This window comes from Mytilus californianus, unplaced genomic scaffold, assembly GCF_021869535.1.
Source record: "Mytilus californianus isolate M0D057914Y unplaced genomic scaffold, xbMytCali1.0.p SCAF_4, whole genome shotgun sequence".
NCBI classification, from domain to species: Eukaryota; Metazoa; Mollusca; class Bivalvia; order Mytilida; family Mytilidae; genus Mytilus; species Mytilus californianus.
The window spans coordinates 68508569-68528319 of NW_026262690.1; the positions used below are offsets into that span (position 1 = coordinate 68508569).

General features: G+C 33.4%; 1 protein-coding gene across 9 annotated transcripts in view; it reads left to right on the forward strand.

Moving 5' to 3' along the window:
• Nucleotides 1-2070: 2070 nt before the first annotated feature.
• Nucleotides 2071-19751, forward strand: part of LOC127698657 (monocarboxylate transporter 12-like) — a 70984-nt gene continuing 53303 nt past the window's right edge. For 7 of the 9 annotated variants that reach the window (XM_052202236.1, XM_052202237.1, XM_052202240.1 and 4 more), the window contains exons 1-3: nucleotides 2071-2210; nucleotides 11105-11186; nucleotides 19032-19250. In XM_052202236.1, coding sequence (XP_052058196.1) covers nucleotides 19037-19250 — 214 coding nt within the window. In that variant the 5' untranslated portion in view covers nucleotides 2071-2210; nucleotides 11105-11186; nucleotides 19032-19036. Of the gene's footprint in view, nucleotides 2211-11104; nucleotides 11187-11329; nucleotides 11403-19031; nucleotides 19251-19751 lie in introns of those variants that run through there. The other 2 variants (XM_052202235.1, XM_052202232.1) reach the window with 2 other exon arrangements.

Sequence of the window (19751 nt, forward strand, 5' to 3'; positions counted from 1 at the left end):
GTCTGCTCTTGTTATATTTCTTTAATGAAAGTGTATTTACATTTCAATGCAACAATAATGCAAACACATTGATATGTGCCCGAATACCTTTACAAATTATACTACTCATGACTGCTAAGCTGCTGAACAAATATATATATATATATATATATATGAAGTGATTCAGTTCATAAGTAACTACGAAACGTTGTGCAAAATCTTTCAAGTCTATTCCACAAACTGATATATATGTAGATAGTTTACATATCGTTTAAGTGCTCACACGTAACACCCATCTGACACATTCATGCACATATGAATCCATTTGAGTAAGTACTACTTGAAAATGTTGTGACAAAAAATTGCAAAAGTTTCAACACATTAAAAATATCTATGTATCCGCAAGCAGGAAGTTAGTATCTGACAGATCCGAAAAGTGATTGCTGACCAAATATACTGTCATTTTAGTATGAAGTACCCACATAAAGTGTGTACTCACCTCTTTGAACTCATTCCTTTTCGTTAAGTATTTATCTACAAGTTGCTGTTCCTTTTCACCTAACGTTGCTTTACTTTCAGCAGGCAATAAGTTATAGATATTCCATATTTTTTGGATAATTTTGCGTTGTTTCGTAAATTATACCATAGTTTTTGTTGAAACCCCTGGCAATAACCTCACGAGACGAAGTCGAGTGAGGTTGCCGAGGGGTTTCAACAAAAAACTATGGTATAATTTACGAAACAACGCAAAATTATCCAAAAAATATGGAATATCTGTTTTAACCTATCGCATCTTTTGCTGTTTAAAATTGTATACATGTATTTCATATATTTTTGTTTGTTTACTTTAAAAATAGTTTTGATAAGAATCAGTTAAATAACCCTTATCGGGCCTTACGCATAAAGCTCCGCCTACTTTCTAAAATAAGCACGGGCTTCTGAAACAGCGGAAAAATCAGTAAGACGAGATGTTTCAACAGAGATGGATGCACATTTACATTGGTGACGGATAACGTTACAGACGAACAAATGTTAAAGGAATCAGATGTTCTGGATATGGACGCAAGAGACCACAGATTAAAAGTTGAACTGGAAAGGGTTAGTTTTTTTTATTTTATCAAAATGTTTGAATGTCACACAGTTTAATTTTTTAATATTCATATATAATTCTGAGGAAAGTAATTTCACAAGAATCTTTTTGAGAGTTTGGATGAATCATTCTACATTTTAATTTGTACCTGAAGCCGAAGTCGTACATAAATTAAAACGGATTTCAAAATGTTCATAATTAAAATCACTTGTTTACTAGCAATAATTTACATAAAAAAGTAAGCTTCATTTAGAAAAACCAGACGCCATCTAATTTTAACATTTCAACATTATTGTTATTACTTGAGTAACCTCGTTAAAGTCTAGATGTCAGCAATGTATATTACATCGGGTGCGGGTCCAGGATTCTGAAAGGGGGATCTAGCAAGCCAACATTTGGAGTAATACAATGAAAAAGTCTATGCATTTACCAAATATGAAGCTCCTTAAAAGGGGCTTGCTCCCTGCCCTCCCCCAAAAAGCCGTCTCGGCAAATTCAAATCTATACATGTAGCTGTAAAGTGAAGCCTATGGAATACATTCCAAGTATAAATCTCAATAACCGAAAATCAACTTATATTTTCCAGTATAATATATACACATTTATATTTTTTTTTTAATTTTATTAGTTTGTTTGTTTGTTCTAGGAGCGATTTTTTTTTCATTTAAAAATATAGGACAACAGAGTTGGTGTACGTGGGTTCGATTCCCACCCTAGGCATTCATTTATATCGGCTGGTGCAAAGCGGGCAGTTTAGCTTAGTGGCCCCGCACTGACTCTCTTGTTCAAATGTCAAAAAATTCAGACAGCCAGGTCTTGCTTTCTTTTTCTCGAAGACCCTATACAACAAAACCATGGTATAATTGTGAAAATTATACCATAGATATCTATGGTATAAATTTCGGTTATTGAGATTTATACTCGGGTTGCATTCCCATAGGTTCCATTTCACAGCTATAGGTTAAAATATTATTAAACTAAGTAAGCCTGCGCATTGTGACACGGCATGATCCGGCATCGATTTCATATTAATAGAAAAAAAAATGAAACTGCATTATGACGGTAAAGAATGTAATTATCAATAATAATTTTACGTTTTAAAACTGAAACAAATGGAGATTAAGCTGCAGTTATTTGAACAGTAAGTTATTACTCATTTATAATACATAATACATTCACAATGACAAAGCACTGAAAAAGACACATAAATCCACATTAACGATCTCTGTATAGTGTGTTTAATGTGTAAACAATGTCCAGAATTACTTGTATTTGTATAGCGTTGTGTACGTTGCCGGTATTGTAAATTTTATCAAAGCAGTAACACTATTTATCCTGCAATCGACCCGGGCAATCGACCTTTCTACTATACTAATACAGGTGTACAGATAACACGAAGCGATATAAGAATATTTAGTATTCCAATCAAGGACCCTTGATGGGCAGCACTGATGACATGTACATTATTATAGATGAATAACTATTACTGATGCTTTGGGGAAGCTTTTTAATAAAATTCTTGACACCCGTCTTTGCAAATTTTTAGATAAATATCAGATCATTAAAGATAGCCAAATTGGTTTCACAAAAAAAGCACGACCATCTGACCATATGTTCATACTTAAGACCATTATTGATAAGTACTGTCATACTAAAGAAGGTAGAGTGTTTGCCTGTTTTGTTGATTTCCAGAAGGCCTTTGACACCGTCATTCACCCATGTATAAAACTCAAGTTATTAAACATCGGGCTGGGTACAAATTTTTATAATATAATTAAGAGTATGTATGCTGAGAGTAAATCGTGTATTCGATTAAAGAATAGAGTTACAGACCTTTTTCCAACTAAGGTGGGAGTGAAACTGGGAGATAATTTGATTCCAAATTGTTTAAAATTTTCATAAATGACCTCCCTGATTATCTTGAAAAGTCACCTGATCCAGTCTTGGTTAACTCAAAGCCAGTTCATTGTTTATTATATGCTGACGATATTGTCATTTTTTCTTCCTCGGAAAAGGGGCTTCAGTGTAAACTTGATCAATCAAATAATTATTGTAAAGATTGGTGTATGAAAATTAATCTAAAAAAACCAAGGTGATGGTATTTAACAAGGCAGGCAGGCATATAAAACATAATTTTTATTTTAATGACATGTTGATGGATTGTGTTCAACATTGTAAATATTTAGGTATAACATTTAGTGCATCATGATCTTTTTCCTTTGCTCAGAAGGAATTGTACAATACTTGCAAGGCACTGAAAGCATACTACAAGCTACGAAAGGACTTCTTGTCACTGAATCCAAATATTAAAAACAGCCTCCACGTATTTGATCATACAATTAAACCCATTCTTTTGTATAGTTCGGAAATTTGGGGCTTTTTTAATCCCTTCAAAAAAAAATTAGATTCTCAGACTTCTACAGTTGATGAAGCCTATCCTATCTTTCTGGAAGATTACATATGAAATTTTGTAAACTATTACTAGGTGTGGGGAAAAGAGCAACAAACTTTGCCACTCTTTCAGAACTTGGGAAATTTCCTTTACATTTTGATATCACCAAATCTATGATCAGATACTGGCACCGGCTTGAAAATTTGGGTTCATCCTTTCCACTACTAAAAGATGCATATTTAGAGTCAAAGCTATTATTTGAATAAAAAATTCCCTCTTGGTATGGATCTTTAAACTATCTGCAAAAAAAAGTAATGGGGTTGACAGTCTAGCCTTTGCAAGCAACTTTAGATTCAAAATTTAATTTAAAAAGTTTTTTTTATCAGCACTATGAAATACAGTGAAGAAAATAAATGCACAATTGTGCTGATGGGAAGCTTTGTAGCTATAGCACTTTTAAGACTCATTTTGGTCTTGAAAGATATCTTACTTTATTACAATCACCTGAGCAGAGGAGAAATTTTACTCGATTGCGTATTTCTTCTCACAGACTAAGAATTGAACAAGGTCGCTATCAGGGTACTCTCCGACAAGACAGAATATGTCTCAGGTGCACCTCAAATGAAGTTGATGATGAAAAAAAATTTGTATTTTCGTGTACATCATCTCACGATAAGAGAAATCGTTTAAATTCCACTATTAACTCACTATGCCCAAACTTTACGCATTTGATTCCTAGCCAAAAACTGATATGGCTTCTCAATGTAGAGAATCTTGATATCTTGATATCTGTCTGTGAGTTAGTTGATGAAGACAAAATATAACTTGAAAGATAAATATTTAAATCAGGCTTTCTGCACTAGGCACGAGGTTGGCATGGTGGGGAACAGGACACATCGTATAAGTTCTATTACCTTTCTGTTTGTGATATTTCTTGATTAAACTGGTAATATTTTATCTTTTCGTAATATGTGCACTTTGGCATGTCAATTAGCATTGTCCCTTGTTGCCTCTTGCAGTTGTGTCACTTTAATAGTACTGACTCCTCTGCACCATCCACGAGGATGACATACCAGTTATGTGCAACTTCTTACAATATCTTACCATATCTTTAATCATGTTAATGTCCCGATACACATTTTAATATGCACCACCATGCCATATAGCACCGTCCCTTGGTGCCTCCTGCAGTTAAGCTAGATATATTTAGCCTACTCACAGAATTCTTTTTTTTTGTTACTTTCTAGAGGTGTGCCTGAGACGAAGGTTTTATATATACTCCTATATATATACGAATATGTGAAAACTGTTGTTTCTTATTTGTGTTTGTAACTATGTATACTGTATTGTTTATTATATTTGTAAAAATAATATTATAATGATATTATATTATGCTCCTTGTGTGCCCATTTGATGGAAATAAAGCATCTTCTGTACACACAAAACAATACATCATGGTTTGTAACAGAAAAACATTTTTTTTTATACATTGAAATGAAACATTAAAAAGTTCAGACATGTTATAATCTCCATTCTATATAAATCACATACAGTTAATTCCAGGCAGGACCAGAACCATAAAATCATTACATAATACAATTATCATTGTTATTACATACATTAATTTATATTTCGTCTAACATCTCGACATGTAATAATATAGTTCCCTAAATATTTAAGTACAGACAAATTTTCATTAGTAAATAACCAAACAAACACGTATATAGTCTCCTGGTATCCTGCTTCTGTTGCGAGCGAACGGTTATGTCAAATTATTGTTTACGTCTCAGTTCAATTTTGGGTTCTCATTGCGGTCCGCGCATGTCGATTTCTTTCAAAAACAAATTCAACGATTGGGATGGAAAAAAAATGTACAAGATTAATTGCAGGATAAAGACAATAACTGTTTGGTGTCTTTAAATATCAGCTGTATTTGTACTCGGCTCGAAGCAGGAGTTATAGCTCGCTGAAGCTTGCATTACACCTGTTTTTTAGCCTCGTACAAATACAGCTGATATTTAAAGACACTAAACAGTTATTGTCTATGTATCATCACCACCGGATATAGGTGTTGCACATTATTTTTATACTAAATTTTATATTCAAAACTATCTAAATATGTTGATTTCTATTACAGTTTATTAACGTGTACGTTTCGTGTTCACCAGGCATATTTAATTTATTCAATAGTAATGATCTCGAAATTCATAATGAATTTAAATGTCCGAAATATTTGTTTACACCTGAAACATGTTAGATTATAAATTTGTATTTGTCAATACTTATGGTCAAGATTGAACTTAAATCTTACGGTTATTCAATATTTCTATTTGATCAATTATGTTTAATTCAATCATAGATGTATAGATGGGTTTATACATCTATGATTCAATACACAAGCGTGTAAATAATTTCTCTTTGATAAACGGAATCAATCTGTTATTTAATTTCTGTTGACAAAATGACCATTACTAACTTTGTTGTTAGCAACGCTATTTGGTATTTAAAGAAAGATAAATTTTTATTAAAGGACTCCGTTTGGATATGCCAACGAGAGCACACGGACTCCGTTTGGATATGCCAACGAGAGCACATGTACTGCGTCCGGATTTTCCAACGCAAGCAGATAAATTGTTTTTGTTTTAAAATTACTGATTTGTATAATACTGTTATTTTATATTTGGACTCTATTAAATGATTTTGGACTTTACCAATTTGTTTACGTTTATTGAATTGGACTGCCGATTTGGATGTGAATGAACTGTGATATATTCCAATTCGTTATTTAAAACCCATTAATATCTTATACAAAGTATATTGGTATCGAATCATACCAGTTCGTATCTTGTAGTACAATAACAGTCGACTACAGATACAAAAGCTAGTTTCCCCAGCTTCAACACCATCCCACACACGGGATCCCACTCAAAGCCGTTCTGACAATGTTTATCTGGAAACGTACAAATTCTTTCTTGATAAAGGTACCCTTGGCCTGGTTCTCTGTTCATTGTCTAAGAAAAACAACATTACTGTACAAATACCAGCGTATAGCTACTTGGGTACCTATATGTTGGTATATGTACAGTAATGTAGTTTTTCTTAGACAATGAACACATAACCAGGTCAAGGGTACCTATATCTGGTGGTGATGATACATAGTGAGTTAGTGATTGGATTTATAGACTGATCTAAATCTGTCTCAAATATGATCGATGAGTTTAGCAATAGGTATCGAACTAGAGGACAGTGTCCTTAGCACTCGTCAGTCTAAAGTGAATTCACATCATATGAAAACAGTCATCATAAGATAAGATATATTTTATTACCAGTTAAGGGCCCACAAGGGGCATATAGAGGATACACGTATAAGGAAAAAGAACATTGATTAGCATAGATACATAGAATTTAAATACACAATTACAATACAATTAGACTTTAAAAAAGCCCTTGGTTTAAAGTATATAATATATTTATATGAGAAATAAATACATCTAACTCATATTGACTTGAATAAATTTTCCAACAGCATTAAGTAGCCTGAAGTTAAAACATGGATTTTCATCTTCAATACAGACAGATGAGCATTTTTGGCAAATTCTTTCATTCTTTCATAGTTGTACGACTTTGCCCCCAGCAGAGCTATAGAAAAACAGAACAATACGGACACTTTTTATGAATAGAGTGACTCACTCGTGCATTCAGTGAGTTCATAGTATATGTAAGAGAATTTTACACCCCAGTTCTATTGTTATACTTCATAGTTTCTATTTCTGAAACAAGTGTAAATTGAATAGATCTATTGTTACGAAAAACAATGGATTTTGACCACAGGGTGTGACGAGCGGGGTTTCCAGAAACCCCTGCTTCTACATCCCGCAAACAAAGTCCATTGTTATTCGTAACAATAGAAATTGATTATGAACATAAGAAATTACTTATAGTGTTCACTTCAAATTGTTTCATGATATTAAAAAAAACACATATTAGGAAATCCCAATAAGCATCTATATGGAATACAAAAATAATCCTTTAAATATTTTTTTGCTTGAAGGTAATTTTTTTTATCCCAGTCATATGATCTCTATTCTAAAGCATTGGTCTTTAAAAAAAGAATTGGAATTCTAGCTCCCAGACCCCCCTCCCCCGGTTACCCAGTGGCCGATCCGGGGTTGGGGGTTCCGCGGGTTGGACCCGACTTTTATTTAAAAGATCAATGCATTTGAATGGTTGCCCCCCCCCTTTTCTCTCGAGTTGGGAACCCCCGGCTGGCTCAGCCCCTGATCCCCCCCCCCCCCCCCCCAAAAAAAAAAAGTGGAGTTCCTCAATATTAAATATTGTATGTTGAGCGTGTCTGGTAGTCGGGTTTCTAATGCAGACACACCTATTCCTTAGTATGTTCGAATATGAATGTTTGTTTATTCTCGAGATGAAGGGGGGGGGGGGGGGGGGGGGGGGCTTTTGTTTTTGATAAAATCATAAGATATAAAATACAGTTATGATTACCTTTATTAGACTGATACAGGTAAGTACTTTGGGTTATAATATTGCCTTTATCTTTAGTCTCTTCTACCAAATCCAACGCTTGCCACAGAATGTCGTCCGTCTTATACCCGTCCATATTGACAACTGTATACCAGGAGCATGATGTAATTTTTTGTTTGTAATAAGAATACACGAAACAGTCAACCTTGACCTGCTGATCCATATTAGCACATGGATTTAACGGGAATATGCAAAACCAATTGACATTTGTAAAATATACTCACTTGTCAAAGTTTGAACGAAGATAACCAAAGAAAGGTTACTAGTGGGGTTTCATGTAATAAAAAATATTCTTATAAATCATGGTTTGATATTATCAATAAATATGCTATGGTTTTTGTTTTCATTTAATAATCAATGTTAACAAATATAGGGTTTAGAATGGGGTGTAAGTTAGTTATACACCTCGGGATACGGTGTGTCTGGATAAGAAACCCCTCCGGCCTCCGGCCGACGGGGTTTCTTGTCCAGACACACCTATCTCTCGGTGTATAACTATTACATAATCCCTTTCTTCATGAATAAATACGAGCGTTAGCGAGTACTTATCATGAAGTAAGGGATTATCATTCTCTTACAAACTTACAAAGAATATTGTAAAGTGCTCAAGGCCTTAAATGATTTATTCAAGAATTAGTTTCATTGTCAGTGCAATGTTTATAATTAATGCATGACTTCCTTTTTCGGCATGTCATTTATGGATAAGTTTTAGTGATGTGAGGACTTTCTTATCATTTGGGAAATATTTTTAAAAAAAAATGCGTTATAGATATTAGGTGACACAACAGTAGAAAGAAACGGTAGGAATTGTATGTTTCCCGATTGTGAGTATGAATGCAAATCATGTAATATTTTAGTGAGGAATTACCCTGTTTTATTTACAGTTTAAATCAATTAATTCATTAGAGTTACAACTAAATTTTATTTCACAGCCAATAATTTGGTCCGGCTTTTTACATCAAAATACTGTTTCATTATGTCAGGGAAATGCTCAAAAATAATGCCCTTAAAAGTTTTTAATATGTTTAAAATTTAATTCCTGTTTTTTATCGGAATAATTGTATTGGAAATAACTATTCTCCCCAACCGCTGATCATGTAATCAAAGTTTTGGAAAGCTAAAGATTTAGGTTATTTTTTATCTGAAAGATTTTTTTCTTTTTTTTGCATTGCTTTGGTATTGTTTAATTTTATAGTAATTTGAAGTTATTAATATTTTCATAATAAAATTCACGGTACCAATTTTACTGCACCAGTAAACTTCAACTTATTTTGAGATTATTGTTTGTTTCACAATTCAACTTTTAGTCAGTTTCAATCACTGTGTGATAAATCCTTTCAATCAGATAAATGTGCTTCGGGGCAGTTGTAACTCATTTATAGAAACTCTTTGTTTTGAACTGTAAATAATAGGATAATCCCTTACTAAGAACATGATTTACATTCATTCTTCACAATTAAGAGGCATCCAATTCTACAATTTCATTGGTCGAGAGTACTTTGCTATATTCTAAGGCACTTTATCGCACACCTTCTTTAAGCTGAAATCTTTTAAATCGTCTAATTCGAACCATACGAATGATTTCCCATTTTCTCTTCATGTTCAAGGAATTTGCTTAAGTCGAATTGTGATAGCACAAATTCAGTCTAAACGTCAACAAACGTCCACCCATTTTGATATAGGGATGGAAAATGAAGAAAAAAAATTAAAAAATTTTAACATGCAAAACACTTACCTTTGACACACATGATATGTAGGATATACTTGAAGATTCAAAAGTTCACAAATGTTTCATTAGAGATAAAATTGATCCCCCCACTATGAATTTATAAAAAAATTAAAAAAATGATAAGTCCCTTAATCTTCACATTCCAAGTCCTATTTCAAGAAAAATATTACTTTCTAAAGTACCTCCCCCCCTTTTTTTAAACAAATACACCGACGTCCAAATTATTAAAATTCAAAGTTTTTAATCGACACGGTATATGGAGGATTACTTTTCTGGTAGACAGACAGTTCTCTTGTGATTACTATTCTGGTAGACAGACAGTTCTCTTGTGATTACTATTCTGGTAGACGGTTCTCTTGTGATTACTATTCTGGTAGACAGACAGTTCTCTTGTGATTACTATTCTGGTAGACAGACAGTTCTCTTGTGATTACTATTCTGGTAGACGGTTCTCTTGTGATTACTATTCTGGTAGACAGACAGTTCTCTTGTGATTACTATTCTGGTAGACAGACAGTTCTCTTGTGATTACTATTCTGGTAGACAGACAGTTCTCTTGTGATTTCTATTCTGGTAGACAGTTCTCTTGTGATTACTGTTCTGGTAGACAGACAGTTCTCTTGTGATTACTATTCTGGTAAACAGTTCTCTTGTGATTACTATTCTGGTAGACAGACAGTTCTCTTGTGATTACTATTCTGGTAGACAAACAGTTCTCTTGTGATTACTATTCTGGTAGACAGACAGTTCTCGTGAGATTACTATTCTGGTAGACAGACAGTTCTCTTGTGATTACTATTCTGGTAGACAGTTCTCTTGTGATTACTAATTATGTATCCCAAGCAACAGTCCATTTCTTGTGCTCATAAAAAAAAATTGCACAAAACATTTTTAAAGACAAGAAGAAAAAATACCTTCCAATATTCTTCTATCTCACTTTCAGAATATATAATTGAGACTAATTCGTTAAATAATTTTAGAATTCTTCATTCAGTGCTAACATCTAAATACGTCTCAATGAATCCAACATTTAAGATACTGCAGAGAAAGGAAAGCCGAGGACGAACGTTAGTGTTATCAGTTTCTCTATTGTCAATTTCCCAATCTTGATTAGTCACCTTCCACTACAGGGGCATTACATTGACATCCACTCCAACCTATTGCCCTCATTTCAACTGTTACGATATACTAGAAAATGCTCTCGTAATGGCAATTTCAGTATCCACTGATGAGCACTAATTTATACAAGGAGGCATGCGTGCAGGCTATCTGAGGGGGATTATTTGGGGTCATGACGCTTTGACTTAAGTAATCAACTCCAGTCTAAATTTCGTCATTTATAGTCTTTAAGTAGTATTTTTTTAATTTTCAGAAGGGGTTTGGGGTGAGAGAAGTCAGACTAAAAAGATGCCTGTTTCTAGTGATATAAACTTAACATGGACAGTAATGTTAAGGTTAGAAGATTAAAAAAGAAGGGAAGCGGTTTTTATCTAGAATGTAAGGCCATTCAGGTACTTCGTACTTAAAGTAACCCGAATGACCTTATACAATAATGTTTTATAACGGAAACGACATGTATATCAATACAATAGTTTAAAATACAATTACCACGTGGTATATTTTTATATGTGTGTCGTGATCATGGTGGTTTGCGCTAAAAGAAATATTAGGTAAGATCAATGACTTTATAACACTCAACACACATATCATTTGGTGGATCAGACGTTAATATACAACAACAGTGATCATGGCCTCATTAGCCATGCATAGATACACATATGTAAGCTGTATCTGTTTAATATCTGATAATTAATTAATGAGCACGTTTATGGTGTATAAAACACAAACTGGTCGACCTTCAAAAAATAGTTTATTTACACTTTTATTATTTGGATTTTTTCTTTTGAAAATCATTACATAAGATATTCGTGAAATCATCATTCAAGAGAAAACGATATAAGACAATTTTATGGGCATAGGTAGCAAAGAGGAAACAATCACTGACATATCTATCTATATATATGCTATATGAAACCACAGCTCGCAAATTTGAGAAATGCCGATACCAGGACAGGAACTTATTGTTTTTCTCATTTTATTTCCATCCTCCTGGTGCTCTCTTTCGAGTAGTTTTATTGAGAGGGGTAACATTCCTATCACATTTGGATGCAAATGTGTCATCTAAAACTGTCATACAAAGAATAATTACATAATCCATATGGTATTTACGCTGTGTAAAATATCGACAAATATAATGCCTACCCATGTTAAAATGAGCATAGAGCATGCCATGAAGGAATTATTTCGATTCTAATATGACAAATACAGTATTCTTTTAGGTCGAAGCGTATGAAAATACCTTAGGAATGTTTGGCTGTTCCCGTTTTCTCCCCATGAGTTCTGTATGTCATATTTTAAAATTTGATAAGTTTAAAAACTAATGGTAGGGTAATATATGATATTTTAATAACAATATATGATAGAAATTTTATGTAAGCAGCTAAAATATTGATATTTTATTAGGCTGAAAATGAAAATAACGAGAATGTAAACAGTAAGTTTGTGCGCATATTATGGAACGCCACAGCTGTCTTATGTGGAACTCTGATATTACTTTATGTTGTTTTATTATTACTTGATGATATTTTGTCTTTACTTAATATGGTTTTGACATTACGTAATGATGTTTTGATATAACTCAATATGGAATAGTCATTACTTAATGATATTTCGATATTACACGATATGGTTTCGTATTGACTTGATATAGTTTTGTCATTACTCAATATGGTTTTGTCATTACTCGATGTGGTTTCACCATTATTTAATGTGGTTGTGTCATTAGTCAATGTGGTTTTAACATTACTTGATGTGAATGTGACTTAACGTTATGTAGTTGTTTCATTACATGATGTGGTTTTGTTATTTCGTAATGATGATTTGCCTATTCTTTATATGGTTTTAACATTACGTAATGATGTTTCAAAATTTGACGATTTTACACTACATGATGTGTTTGTTTCATTATTTGATGTGGTCCTGTCATTCTTTGATGTGGTTATCCCATTACTTGATGAGGTAAAATCACGTGACCAATTCGGAAAAACCTGTTCTATTTTTAGATAGATTTCCATGTTGTATGTGCCTTGGATAAGTGTGGCCATCCATCGAATTAGAGTTCAAATTAAAGTTCGGGTTACTGTTTGAGTTAAACTTTGAGTTAGTCTTCGATTTCGAATTCAAGTCATTATTAGAATTAAAGTTTTAGTTAGCATTGAGTCTCGAGTTGGACTTCGAGTTTGAGTCACATTTAACTGAGGTAGAGTTCTAGTTACAACATTAAATTTGAGTCACTTTTTGAGGTAGAGTTTGAGTAAGATTCGAATTTAAGTCTCATTTAGATTAATTAAGATTTTGAGTTGAAATTCGAGCTATCTTACATGAGTTCGTAATTAAATTTTCTATCGCGGAACAAGGACTTTTGCTCGGGCTTCCGAAAAGAGGGCCCCGGGGTATGCGTACAAAAGATAAACACTGTTACAGTATACAAAACGCAACATAGAAGTTGAAATAAAGTTAGATGTGGTGTGATTGACAATGAGACAACTATCCATCAGAGTTTAAATGCAGTGGATGTAAGAAATCATATATAGGCAACCGTACAGCCTTCAACACACCGTATAGTCAGCTACAAAAGGCCACCATGCAACATGTGAATAAATTCAAACGAAAAAACAAACGGTCTTATTTATAAATAAACAATCTACAAAAAAAAAATAACACACATTTATACGACAACAATTGAACTTCACGTCCTGACTTGGGGCAGGTACATAAAGAAATTGCACGTGGCGGAGTTTAACATGTATGTGAGCGCTAAATCCTAACCTTACATCGGACTGTTACAGTTGTGTAACAGCACAACACGAGAAAAAAATGTAAACTAGACAAAGTGATGCCCCCGCACTCAACTCATTTAACCGCTTATACCCCAAAAATGACAAAAAAAAGTTCAATTATCTCCCAAAAGAGCAAAAAAAACCCTGACCACATGAACACCTTCAATATATGTACAAACAGACAGTAAAGAGAAAACTTCCTAGGATTCAAACTGTAGGAGGAGTTATGCGGAATAACTATATACCCATAATGGGACGGACAGACGGACGGACGGACGGGGGTAAAACAATATGCTCCCCCCCCAACTTTCAGTTGCGGTGGCATACAGAACAGTTTCATTTGGCTGTTTCAATAGATCGGTATGACTGGGTAATATAAATCCATCGGGGTGATCTCGGATGCTCCAGAAAGGCACCCGTCGTGTTTTTCGAGAAAGTACAAACCCAGTGATTTGGTTTTATTTGGTAGTTTACATTCAAGGAAAAGATGACGGTTTTATGGTTACGACCACTGGAACATGTCCGTCGTCACATATGAAACAGATATTCCAAAAAGTTTATTTTTCAATTAGTGCGAGGTAGATCAGGGAATTCAATTGATTACAAATAAAAGATTGATATTCGTATAAGTTCAAATGATCATTTACGCTAAAAAAAATTCGGAGAATTCTTATTTTATAGTATTGATGCTTTGTCGCTTAGTCCGAGCCCCCCTCCCCCGTTTCCCTGTAACTTTAGTGTGAGTTGATTTGAAGTGTTTCATTTGTTAACAATAAAGTTCAAGTCTTTTGATTTGTGTCGAGCCTGCGACATCAATGTAGCGGCAGTGAGACACAAAAAACCTATATTCCGTCGTCGATAATGGCGTCGGCGTCTCCATCTCCATTTTTTAAATTTCTATTGAGTTTAACCTTTCATTATACATGTTACTAAACATGTATGCCATGTATATTACTTTTAGAATATCATACTGGATTTGTTTACCTCGACTATTGTATCTGTATTTATATTGTATGTTTCTCTGTAAACTTGTATTTAGTTTTTAGAGAATAAAGTATCTATCTATCTATCTATAGATCGTTAGGTTTCTAGGTTTTTACATTTTTCATTTCGGGACCTTTTATAGCTTACTATAGGGTATGGGTTTTGCTCATTGTTGAAAACCATACAGTTTTGTTTTAGTTAAATAAAACCAAATTTAACTGTTTTGACATGATAAATTTGTAAACCTCCATGAAGTGTTTTAAAACTTGTATAGGAGTTATTCCTCAATTTCAAGAAAAAGCATCTACAGAAAAACCTTTTTTTTTTTATTTTTTTTTTCCCGATAAATGTGGTGATAAATGTACAGCCGATCAACATGACGCTTTTACACTTACAGCAGCAATATCAGGCGAGACACAGGGTTCCGTGGAATATTTTACAAATTTATTACAAAAATACTGCTTCCGTTTGAGAACTTAGGATGAAAACAACAGGACCAAGTGGTTTGGGATATCCCAATTATGTCCGAAATACTGTAAACTTTTTAATACTTTTTTTCTTATTATTGTCCTTTTTCATACCAAATAACTCTGAACAACCACTCGAACTTTAACTCAATGGATAGCGATTCCCATCCGAAGCACATTAAACAAATGATATATTGAAATCTGTTTAAAAATAGAACATATTTTTTTCCGAATTGGTCACATGGTTTTACCTCATCAAGTAATGGGATAACCACATCAAAGAATGACAGGACCACATCAGATAATGAAACAAACACATCATATAGTGTAAAATCGTCAAATTTTGAAACATCATTGCGTAATGTTAAAACCATATAAAGAATAGGCAAATCACCATTACGAAATAACAAAACCACATCATGTAATGAAACAACTACATAACGTTAAGTCACATTCACATCAAGTAATGTTAAAACCACATTGACTAATGACACAACCACATTAAATAATGGTGAAACCACATCGAGTCATGACAAAACCATATTGAGTAATGACAAAACTATATCAAGTCAATACGAAACCATATCGTGTAATATCGATATATCATTAAGTAATGACTATTCCATATTGAGTTATATCAAAACATCATTACGTAATGTCAAAACCATATTAAGTAAAGACAAAATATCATCAAGTAATAATAAAACAACATAAAGTAATATCAGAGTTTCACATAAGACAGCTGTGGCGTTCCATAGCATATGTCAAACATATTTTGTGCTAATTAGAACACGGCTTTGTTTACAGAGGGGGGCAAGGGGGGATCCAATAACAGCAAAACAGCAAATTGATTTGGCTTAAAACTGATAACAAGGAATTGAAAGGGCATAAGAACAGATAACAGTGAATTAAGAATTGTTTGAATCTAATATTTACGTATTGGGATACAGGTAATATTATCCCCATATACATGACATATGTAAAAATTCGTACGAGTTCGGCGGAACCCAGTGTCTCGCCTACTTTTGCTGTTAGTCGCAGCTGGCTCAACGAAAATGGGGAAAAAATTATGAAAAATTTAACCACAGAGTGAATGTAATGTTAACTGGCAGAAAAACTAAGTCATTTTATAAGTGAAATACGGATAAACAAGACTTATTTTTACAAAATGCCCTTCTAGATACTATCTTATGATCATAAACAAGCTTCTGTCCAAGTTATCAAAATATTTAAAACTTTAACCACAGAGTGAAAGTAATGTTAACTGGCAGAAAAACTAAGTCATTTTATAAGTGAAATACAGATAAACAAGATTTTTTTTTACAAAATGTCCTTCTAGATACTATCTTATGATCATAAACAAGCTTATGTCCAAGTTTGGTAGAAATCCAGGATAGTTTAAGAAAGTTATTAAAATTTCAAAAACTCAAACCACAGAGTAAATATTTGTGGACGCCGCCGCCAACGGAATGTAGAATCGCTTTTGCGGCAAAAGTTGCAGGCTCGATAAAAATCAAATTCGAACAATTCTTTATATTACAAAAAGGAAAACATGGATACCTGATGAGGATAGGCCTAGGTCCATACGGACTTAACCGAAACACCTTTTATATAATAAAGAACACAGACTCAGCTCTGTGATTCTTTTTTAAGAATACGCACATTATTCAAATTACAAGCACGCCGTGTGAGTTTTTTTAAAATGTTCACCATCAAATGATGAAAACAGTATTCCATAACATAAAATTATCATCATACATTGAGTCAAAGAAAATGAATTTATCACAAAGGATTATAATAAGATATACTGGAATAGTCCTGGACACGACTGATTTTAATATGTTTAAGTGATGGTCTGTGATGTGTACATTACTGGAATGCTTCTCAGAATAAGAGACCACCATATTACCAGTTGTAAGACCCCAATGTACAATGATTTTCATTTTCTACCGAATATTGGCTGTCAAAAAGCTAACATTCCAATTTTCAATAACAGTTAACAGCAAATACATTCTCACAATAACAGATAACAAAAAAGATAATAGTCCTATAACAGCTAACAAGGAATATGACAATAACAGCTAACAGCAAATACAATTTCAGAATAACAGATAACAAAGAATTAAATTGCCCCATAACAGCATAACAGTTAAACCTCTTGCCCCCTCTTTACAAGGCGAAATAAGGACGTCATATTAGAATTGGTTTCAACAACGTCACAAGTCGTGTTTAAATAATGTCAACAATGCAATAAATAGCTCGGAACCGTTTCTTCTGTATTTAAATTATGATAAGAGTTTTGATAAAAGAATTATAAGCCCATTTTTTTTAATATTTAAACTGTTGAATCAGTGCATTGCATTATAAATCAAGACTTGTATTGACCCTTGTTGATAGCCTATATCTTTTATCAGTATTACATGTATGAAAATAAACAAGGAAACCATGTAGTACTGAAATTCAACACAATTTCTCCGGTTTAAGACTAACACCCCTTCCCGCATGAAGGGTAGTTGTTTCGATAGGCCAGTGTTAGGAGAGTACCAGAGTTGACTGGGGTATAGAAATGGGGTCCATAGGTGGTCTGTTACAAGGCTAAATCCCTGTCCCCATCCAGTTTATCCTAATTTTCCAGTGGCATTCCATATTGCCTGTCCTTCATCCTTCCCCCTATTTTATAAAATGTTGATTTCAATCTTGTTCTCGACCTTAGCATACATGCAATATTTGCCACTAGAGGTTAACCAAACAACAATCAATCAATCAATTCTAACAAAAAAGACCCTCAATAGCCTGACCCCTCTTATTGAGGTATATATATTGTTAATGCATAGACTTTTTACAAATCACACTTCTTAGGTTGTCTTGTTTTTTTTCGTACTTGGTCGGAAAACAACAACGATAAATCAATCAATTAATTAACATGTCAAGCTGGGAAGGGAAGGGGGGGGGGGGTGTATAAAGACATACTTAGTCGTTATAATGGGAAGTTAGTTGGAGATCTCAAGTATTTATACAAAATTTAGCATACACGCGGAAATGCATATGCTCAAATATATACGTGAAATGACCTTGTAATTAGCGATGGAATATATTTACTAGTCACTGTAGTTTACCTCCCGTTTATAAGGTAAAATCCAACTAAAAATAATCTATATGTAAAACATGTTCAATCACCATAACAAATGCATTATAGGTCTGTAAAGTCAAAACCTTCAAAACTATAATATTAGTTATATACGTTGCCATACATGTCATTATCTCAAAATAGCAAATCGATATTACGACACATTTTATTATGACATTATTTGAATGTTTTTGTGCTACTGAGAATAACATATTGCATAGTTTGAAACACGTTGGCCAAGTTTCGACTTCAGAACATGTCGTGAGTTATATTTGTAACACTGTAGATATAATTGTTATAACATATTTGAGCTCACAGCAAAATCGAACTTGCATTTTCCTACAGAAATTCTGAAAGGTTTAAAATCGAATATGTATGACGACATTTTTACCAAAGACGTAGGCTCGTCAAAACATTTTCTCGATAATTTTGAACTATTAAGAGAATGGTCGACTGAACTAACGGACACTCATCTCTATAAAAACGAACTAATTGACTAAAGTTTTCATTAATGCTCACAATAACTTATCCTTTGAACAAGAGTCATAACAATGTTTACAACTGTTCACAGGTTTATGGAAATGAGTATGTATGTTGATATACTTTGACAAAATTTAAATTCTTGTCTGATAACGGTTATTCCAAAAACACGTGTCATTGCGCCTAAAAATTGGTATCAAATGCATATAGTTTTTTCTCTCTCTCTCTCTCTCTCTCTCTCTCTCTCTCTCTCTCTCTCTCATATGTATATATATATACCCCTACAATTGTTCTCTCTTAGCCCTGTATCACACATTGCCTTTAAATGCTTTATTCTTGTAGCTGTAATGAATCCAAAATACAACGTAGAGAAGAACAAAGATTTAGATCAAGGATGGGCGTGGGTGATTATGGTAGCAGCATGTGTTGCTGGTATCATAAACGGACTACTTATCTACGGAGCTGGTGTTGTCCATGTGGCTCTACTCCAGAGGTTTGAGGAAGACAATGCATACACAGCACTGATTGGCTCTATATTTACAAGTCTCCTCTCTCTCATAGGTACTTCATACTTAATCATTAGTGCTTATATTGTATAAAATAAAATTTGCTAACATCAAGTTTTAATGGTAAAACATTTATAAACAATAGGTCTGGAATTTCTAAATTGTGAAAAGCATATTTTTTTTCTGGATTGAAGTACATTATGTATTGTTTCGACAATTCATTTAGAAGTTCCAGACTTAACATTTACATTCAACTGAAACGATATACCATCCATTCACTAACACCCATAGACACTTATGCGTAACATTTTGTAGCAACAGGAAATTTTTAATTCATATTGAGAATATCATATCAAGTATATTTAAACATTTGCATATATTACATGAATTCAAATATAGCCTCAACAGGTCAATTAAGAAAAAAACCTTAGTTTTTATAAGGCAGATATCACAAACTCAGTCGTCATCACTTTTGAATTGGCATAAAATTTTAATGCTATTTAACTTCGTATTTGATTAGTCCTTCAAACTATTTTGATGTAAGCGCCACTGATGA